This window comes from Pseudochaenichthys georgianus, chromosome 21, assembly GCF_902827115.2.
Source record: "Pseudochaenichthys georgianus chromosome 21, fPseGeo1.2, whole genome shotgun sequence".
NCBI lineage: Eukaryota > Metazoa > Chordata > Actinopteri > Perciformes > Channichthyidae > Pseudochaenichthys > Pseudochaenichthys georgianus.
Window position 1 is genome coordinate 20,021,634 of NC_047523.1, and position 8,988 is coordinate 20,030,621.

The 8,988-nt window shown below is 41.5% G+C and overlaps 1 protein-coding gene across 1 annotated transcript in view; it reads left to right on the forward strand.

Annotated features, from left to right (window-relative positions):
- The window catches only part of LOC117467096 (E3 ubiquitin-protein ligase SH3RF3-like), a 138,444-nt gene extending 134,209 nt beyond the window's left edge, over positions 1–4,235 (forward strand). Inside the window, 2 exon segments of the mRNA XM_034110689.2 lie at positions 1,416–1,768; positions 2,363–4,235. Of these exon segments, the coding sequence (XP_033966580.1) occupies positions 1,416–1,768; positions 2,363–2,531 (522 nt within the window). The 3' untranslated portion in view covers positions 2,532–4,235.
- Positions 4,236–8,988: the final 4,753 nt, after the last annotated feature.

Consider the following 8,988-nt stretch of genomic DNA (forward strand, 5'->3'; position numbering starts at 1 on the left):
TTGCAACTCCCCGTAGCCATGGCAACTTTCAATCACTGCATCGAAAGGACAGTGTTGGATGGAAAAAGAACGATGCTCGTTCCAGCAGCCCATGTATAAAAGCAGCAGATGGCTGACAGAGCCGATATGGAGGCTTCATGCATCTTTCCCTCACAAAATGTAATTACGCTCAGGCATGCTCAGTATTGATCCCCTCGTCATGGCTGAGACTGTAAATCAGGTCAAGCAGCAAAAGACACAAAGCTGTTTATACATATCTGAGTGTTGTACAGCCTTTTCAGAATCACACAGGAATGGGACAAGAAATGGAAAAACGTGACTCTGCCTTTAAAGGTACCGTTAAAAACACTCTGCCTATAATCAATATAGCTTTCTTAAGACCACCGCAGTAGATGCACATGTGATCAGCGTGAAGGATCGTTAGTTTACCGCTTTGCTCGGCTACCAGCCTTTTCAAATATGCATTGTGCCTGCAGGCATTCATTCTGTGTGACCATTATATTATTAAGCATACTTTCTTGAGTTGTATTCCTACTCCCATAACAATGGATGCCTTATTTCAGAGCTTTGAGTGAAGGTCAGAACGAGGTAAAGATCAAGCTGCCTCTTTATTGCTTCACCTACATCCAATGGTTCTGCTGATAAATCCCACATCACATTTCCATGTAGGGTTAAAAAAACAACAGATCTGGACTTTTGCACTGTTCTTATTTCCCATTAATAATCTACAAGAGAAGTCTACATGATAAAACGTGATTAATTCAGATTTAGGATGATTTGATACACTGTTTATTGTAAGAAAGTTACATGGACGCTCTGCAAACACAGCAAACTATCATTATTGGTCAATGTATCAATCAACCAAAGCAGTTGGAGTATATATTACAGATAAAATCAATTTTTCTAATAACCTGCACATTTGTATTCATGTTTAATTATTGCTTTCAATGTATTTAATCTAAAGTGCATGTCCTCAGTGTCCTTCCAACGTAAGCATCAGCGTGAAGAAGACAGTTAGCAAGCTTCAACGCACGCTGCCGTGTGTAGGGGCCGTTAGTGTCCGGCTCACCCTTATTTACTGTCTGCCTTCTGATGAAAGAAAGGCACTTTTATCACCAGTTTGATTCCTTTTGTCAGGTGGAGTTAACAGGAAAATGGGTTTCTATTTGTTTCATAAATGTGTTTTTTGATTAATGTGTAAGGAGTTTTTTCTCATGTAGAGAAAACTAATATTTCTCTTATTGTTTACACAGACACAGAGATTTCATTACTATGCTGTCACTTTTCAAGATAGGCTTTATGAAACCTGTATTTCTCTCATTAAACCTGTATTTGATATCTCACCATCATCTCTGTGTGTTTCCCCCCCCCCCCCGCCCCCCCTGTTCATCTCCATCCACGCTGCCTGTCCTCAGAAGGAGAGGAAAGCTGGAGGTTTATTAAAACTGTTGTCGGGGGCGGCAGCCAAGAAGAAATCCCGCTCACCCCCCTCCTCCCCGCCCACCCATGACCCCTCATTGGCCGGCCGCGACCCCGTGCACCACCCCCACCACCACCACGCCCGCTCAGGTTCTTGTCCCATGGTGGCCCAGGGGCGCGCCGGCTCCTGTCCTATCGAGAGTGAGATGGCGGGGGCCATTGGGCTGGAGCCTCTGCACAGGAAGTCGGGTTCCCTGGACACCAACTTCCCCATGTCGCCCCCGGCAACACGCGCCATCAACGCCCTGATGGTCCTCCGGCCTGAACCCAAACCCCTGTCCAGAGAGAGGTGGGCAGGCACACACAGCAAAATCATAGTGATCTCTCAAACTATTGCTAACATTTTCAATTAAGTGTTTCCTCTCTGAGGTACAAAATGTATACTGGGAAATGCAGGGGATTACTCATAAAGTAAGCAAGACATGGTTGTGTGATTCCCACAATCCATTAAACATTTTGACGGGTCCCAGAGAATCCCAGGGTCGATATTTCCTTTTACCCATAATTCACACTGCTGTCCTTAGAGCACCACAGGAAGTCACTCCTGCCTGTGGCCAGTCAATAAGCTGCCACTTATCTCTTTATGTTATATAATATCATGCTCTTTTATTGGAAATGTTTTCTTTACATTTAAAATAGTGTAAATATATGTATATGATCTGTTGTATATGTTTATTGCACATTCTAAATCATCTAGTTTCTCTTTTATTTTATTTCATTCTAAGATGGAACAACTTTTACGAAAACCAATTTCTCCTGGGATAGTTATAGTATTTCTGATTATGATACTGATACTCTCCGTTCTTACCTGCTCTGTTGATGTGCTGTTGTGTGTGTTCTAACTATCTGTGTGTTTGTTTGTGTGTGTGTATGTGTGTGGCAGGTTTCGTGTGGTGGTCCCCTACCCCCCCCAGAGCGAGGCAGAGATCGAGCTGCGGGAGGGAGACGTGGTGTTTGTCCACAAGAAGAGGGAGGACGGCTGGTACAAAGGAACCCTGCAGAGGACAGGGAAGACCGGCCTGTTCCCCAGCAGCTTCGTAGAGAGCTTCTGAACGGGAGGAGGTGGACGGAAAGACACTGCTCCTGTTTCTGAGTCGAGAACACACACACCCCCCCCCCACCCACACACACACACCCACACACACACAAACTCACATATACACAGTCTTCTACATACATACACAACTGGATGGATGGACCGAAATTGGTTTCAAGAAAACACAAAATGCGAAAGAGAGACTTCTTTTGATAATAATAATAATAATAATATTAATAATAATAACCATCAATAACAACAATAACCAACATAAGATTATAGCAAAGTAAAATTAAATTAAAATTAAATGTACACAGATAAAAAAATTAAAAAATTTAAATAAGTAAAACATTTGAAAACTTAATCAGAGAAGGAACAGCACGTTTTTTTCCAAAATAAAAAACAATACAATGTTCCAACTAATAGCTTTTTAAGACTGGCACAAACAATAATCAATAGTAATTGCCTTCAATAATTTAATTTAATTGCGGTCCAACTAAATATACACACACACACATACAGGAAAGCTAGCCCCAGCTTCGACTTGGATTGAGGGGCCCCCCCGTCTTTGGCCCTGTGATGAAGACTACTGAAGGCCTAGGCTCAGAGAGCACAGACCCCCCCCTCAGCATCACCCACCAGCAAACACTAGCACAAAAAGCATTAGCTCTTCTTTCCACTGAGACCTCAGCACTTGACTTCGGTGCTTTCTACGAGAAGTGCAGATTTCTCACCAGGTGATGAGCGAAGTGTGAGCCTACAGTCCACCATCATTGTCTAGTTTGTGACAACAAGCACATGTGTTTCTTACCAACCCAATATGTGTTAATAACGATGCATGTAGCATTATTATGTTTTTTTATATATATGTTGAAATAGATGTTTGTGTTGTCCCAAACTAGTCATGCTGTGATGATCTGTCACAAAACAAAAGGTGCAACAAGCAAAAAGTGAAATAGGTGGTTCATTCTTTTATATACATTTATACCGCCATTTTTAAAAATTTAAATATGACCTTTACAGACACCCCACAACTGGGTTAAACTGGCTTGCTGAATGTAGGAGGAAACTAAAAAGGTTACACCAAAACCAATTGAATTGTACTTGATTAGGTTCTTTCACACACACAGAATGCACTTGGTAATATTTTAAACAAAGGGCCAATACAGTATCGACATATACAGTATTTAACACACTCAATTATTATTTATTTGACAAGCGGGATTTCCATTGCTACAAGTGAAATCCTTCTTTTTCTTTAAGCCAGCACAAACCTCTTTGGCACAACAGAAATGAAATCTATGAAGCTACTCAAACCAACAAAGAAGTTACAGTAATCAATACATTCTTGTTAAAAGCAATTCCTCCTCCTGCCTTTTATTTACACACTGTTGAGAGTTTTTGTCTGACTGCAGCACTATTGTGAAACCAAATGTGTGTGGATTCGATGCTCACTGGAGAATGTACAGGAGGAGGAAACTCCTGAGATCAGACGGCAGGGTCGAGTTTCCCACCACACAACTGCCAACCTTTGACAACAACTTTTCCTCCAATCTTTTTGTACGGCTTCAGTGAGTGTACAGTCAGTCTGCTTTGTGAATTTCTACGTCCTGAGTGTGGAGCTTGTCTAGTTTACATCCAGCCACAACCATCTACCTTGTTACCCTGTTTCTGGAGATAGAAGCACAGAAACTCAGAGCTGTGTGTGTGTGTGTGTGTGTGTGTGTGTGTGTGTGTGTGTGTGTGTGTGTGTGTGTGTGTGTGTGTGTGTGTGTGTGTGTGTGTGTGTGTGTGTGTGTGTGTGTGTGTGTGTGTGTGTGTGTGTGTGTGTGTGTGTGTGTGTGTGTGTGTGTGTGTGTGTGTGTGTGTGTGTGTGTGTGTGTGTGTGTGTGTGTGTGTGTGTGGTGTGTGTGTGTGTGTGTGTGTGTGTGTGTGTGTGTGTGTGTGTGTGTGTGTGTGTGTGTGTGTGTGTGTGTGTGTGTGTGCGTGTGCGCGTGCGTGCGTGCGTGAATAATACTGGCCATGTCTCAATAAGAGAACAGATGAATGAAGGGTTTTCCTCACATGCTGTGTTTTTTAAACTGGGCCAGAATAAAGCACAAACACTTACTGGCACACAGCTTATTGGCTGAGCACACAAATGTCTAATTGGCTCTTCTCGTCGTCCATTGGCTAAGGACACTTGACTTCTTGGTGAACTGCCTTTATGTCATATGGTGTAGTCACTGCTACAAGCTCTCCACAGAGTCACAGACAAACAAGCACAACACAGAAGTCCTAATAGAGACAATACAATCTGAAATGCATTTAGTTCTCCCTAACCAACCTTTATCCCAGATAAATGGTCAAGCATTTATTTCCTCCTTTATTTTTGGTCTTTAAAATGAATTGGTTAATAATAATTATAAAGAAAAGGGAAGCACATTTTAGGTTTTTTTTCTTTCTTGTTCACCTTGAAGTGGGGCTGGCAGTTTGTTTTTTGAACATTGTTTTTGGATTGTGGGTATAAAAACTTGACCCTAACTAAACTGTGAAGAAAAGTAAACAGAGTAAACCTTACAAAGCGATTAAAGCACGGGCTGCTTGCAGTGCAGTATGGGTAATCCATGTGTTTCTGGAGCAACAGATGAACTACTACTCGAGCAAACACACACGCAGTTGAACACTAGGGCTAATCTGACAAAATTGCTTTTGCATTTAAAATCATGGCTACGAAGCAGCTTGTCTTTAGATATTTTTTCAATACATTTTTTTTTCTATTTATTGAACCATATTTCTGAAGTGTGCCGGACTATTTAGGCTTTCAATTGAGGTCAAATATAGGTCTTTTACTGTCAATGTTGTGTTATTTGAAGCCTCAATCCAACAATATCAGCATTGGACTTTAAAGCTGCCAGTCAAATCCTAGTGCCTACAAATGCCAACACACTCACAGAGTTTCACACCAAGCAGACCAATCTTTTCACTTGTTCTTACTTTCTTCTTATCAGTACAATTAGCTTTCTTTCACTTGGTGACAAAAACTAGCAGATCCAAGAACAGCTCTGCACAAACCCTGAGCAAGGTTTACCTTATCCTTTTTGTATGCCGCTGAACAGAAGACACACATTTGACTGGGTCTCACTCAAGCACAAGTCCTCAATAAGGTCTTATTTTGTTTTCACGAGGTTGATGCTGTGAGAAGGAAAACAGTTTACAACAGTCAAAACATCAGGAAGTTAAACCACAGTAGTTGTTTTACATCTTATATCTTTAACTTATGGTTTCACAATTGTGTGATGTGAGCTAGTCTTTCGCCTAAAGCTTCTGGTTGTAAATACCACTCGAGAATCTACAGTCGCGCCTTGTAGAAATTGTAAACAGCAGTGGTAATTTCCATTGGGCATGAACACAAAACAAAACATTTCTCATATATTTTTTATCGGATTTGATATCGAAATACTGTGCATTTCCTGTTTTTGTCCTTCCAGGAAGCCTGAGCACTCACCCTGCCATCTTGAATTAGATGTCGGCCATAATTGTTCCTATGGATACTTGTGTGTGTGAGTGTCTGTTTGCGTGTGTGTGCGAGGGGAGGGGGCCTCTGTATGTAGCTCTTTACATAAAAAAGGAACTTTATTAAAAAAAAAGTTTGGTGTGGCGTTGACGCTCACGCCTCATCATGACTAAGATGGGTTTAAAACGGCGGTACAGCGAGGGGAAACAGAAAAAAATAAAGTATATATATTATTCTATATTGTGCAGAATATTTATAGGCCTTTTGTGCCATTGAAGTCATGCGCTGGCCATGCCGCGCTCTACCATGTGATCATTATACATCGTCTTGTACCGATGACCCGTGGTTGATTTGATTGTTTTTTCATGTCAAGTGCATTTTTCGCAATAAATGCCTTTGTTTTAAAGCAGATTGTCTGTGTCTTCTCTTGCATCCACCTGCAGCTTTGTAATGGAGATAACACCGGCAGTGACAGGAAGCTAAACCCGCTTGTGTACTCTGATGCAGAACGAACACATTACCTGTACATCCCATTAGGATTTTAGTGTTGCCCTTTGGAGGATTAATCCTGAGAATCATATTATATCCTGCTCTAATTATAATTATCTGCACTCACAATGTGCTCATTATGAGCTTATGAAGCCTTCTGAGCTACGCTCCAGGTAGGGCGGTCTGATAAAGTGTTTTACTGTCATTATCATCACCAGCTAGTAGAGTATGTTTTATAAATAAAGCTGACACTGTCACTCTTTTCATCATGCCTCCATCTTCTCCCCTCCTTCTCTCCCTCTGTCTCTCTTGTGTTCTCAAGCCAACACTGGCATGGACGAGGTGTGTAATTGGTAATTTCACAACGTCGCCACCACTCCCCTTAAATGACAACCTCATCTCTTCAGCAGCAGGGCCTGTCTCCAATGATCAGCTCCATTTGCATTTAGAGTGACTACAAAAGGTGACAAGGGTATGTGGTGTGTGTGTGTGTGTGTGTGCGTGCGTGCGTGCGTGTGTGTGTGTGTGTGTGTGTGCGTCAGTGTGTGTGTGTGCGTCAGTGTGTGCGCGTGTCAGTCAGTGTGTGTGAGTGCAGGGATACATATGACAGCGATCTTGGTCTGCGGTAAAGCTAGTTTCAGGTTGGATAGGAGACAGACATCCACTCTGGTCTTCTTCCTCAGTTTCCCAGGCTGCCAGAGGATGGTTACATCAGAGCTCTCCATCTTAACCACAGGGTTTCATTTAGGAACCATCAATAAATCAGTTTTAATGACACAAAACCAATGCTGTTTCCAATACCTCCTGCTAACCTTCACATACATAGCTTCCGTTTCATGTGATCCAGTGACTACAAATGTATAGCATAATTGTTACTACACTGGACAAAGGAGACACGCCTCTTTTACATGTAATGACCAAATTAACAGTTTCTAAAATGTAACAATTTGACATTTTTAAAAGCTTGCATGTGACTTAAAGGTCACCTAAAGCAACATGTGTCCCCTCAGATTTTGACCACTTTATGATGTCATAACGATTTGTTAGCTTGTGTAAGCCACCTTATCACCTGAATCTCCTCCGAGAGCACCATCTTGTTTTTTTTAACCAAATATCTCTCCGAGCAACACACTCTCACTCCCTAAGCGTCCAGGAGCGACGTTTGGTCAGTGTCCGTGGCGTCCAGTTGTGACGCTCCTAGGCTCCTTCAGCGTCATAAAGGGACGCAAATAGCTTTCAACTGATTGCAATGTATTCCCATTTGCGGCGGGATTTGACGCTCATGGAAGCACGGCATTCGTTTGTGTCGGCTGCCCTTAAAGGCAATGTGAGCGTCCATTCCCATTGGATAACGGAGAATTGTACACCCGGAAGTAAGTATTCCTCTTACTGTCGATTGATTTCACAGTGATATCTGCACTACTCATCGACTAAAAAACACCAGATTATCCTTGTTAATTACACAACATTGATTGGTTTAAATTGTGTGCAATGCTTTTGTATTTTTCCCCTTCGATTCGGAGAAACAAATATTTTTTCGGAGTAAAGGATGGCAGACACTACCCAGAATCCCCAGCTATCGTTTGGACTACACCATGTGCTCTGTTTGACAAACCCCGTTTTTTTTTCACCATTAATTCCGATGGCTGGCGTCTATGTCACGTGATCTTCAAATTTCTCCCTGCAGAAAAAGAAAACATGGCCGAACTTCGTTTTATTCTCGGTGGAAAATGCCTATTTTAAAGTTAGTTTGGCCATTAAAATGCGTTTTGATGTCATTTGATGCGAGAAATATGAGTTGTTATTTCAGATTATGTGTGCAGTGGATGTACATGATCTTTAGTTTGCTAGTTATTACGAAGATTACTTCAGGAAATCGCGACGTTTTCATTGTTACCAAGGTGGTTGCTGGGGACGCTGCTATCGATATTATTTCTGTTATGTTGTCTAACTGTTTAATGGTGTTATCTTTATTGCTACCCCCTTCCCCGTCAATGTGTAGTGTTGGTCCACAGCCTAAACATATTAGTTTAACAAAATCCGCATCTAAAGATAGCCTACGTTATTTTACCCTGTGCAATTCCAGTCTCACATCTCACAGCACATCGCCATTAACAAATACCGGAAACAGACCGAAAACATTTTTTCAAAATAAAATAATACTTTATTCCGAGTGTGCTTGCTTTTCTCTTTGAAAGTCATCACATAACAGCATTGTAATACACGGTTCGGCTGCATTAAATATTACATATCTGCCGTAGTTCTGTATTTATAGAGCCCTGATGAGAAGACTTCTAGACAAACATGAGGAACTGAAAACGTGACGTGGATCATAAATATATCAGCCATTAAACAACATCTTACATTTATTTTTCACACTATACGTCTCCTTGCAGTATCAACACTAATTCGGCTGACTTTTATATTTGATCCAATTGGTAGATAGGCTGTATTTACACCATAACGGTGCACAGCTGATATAAAGGGA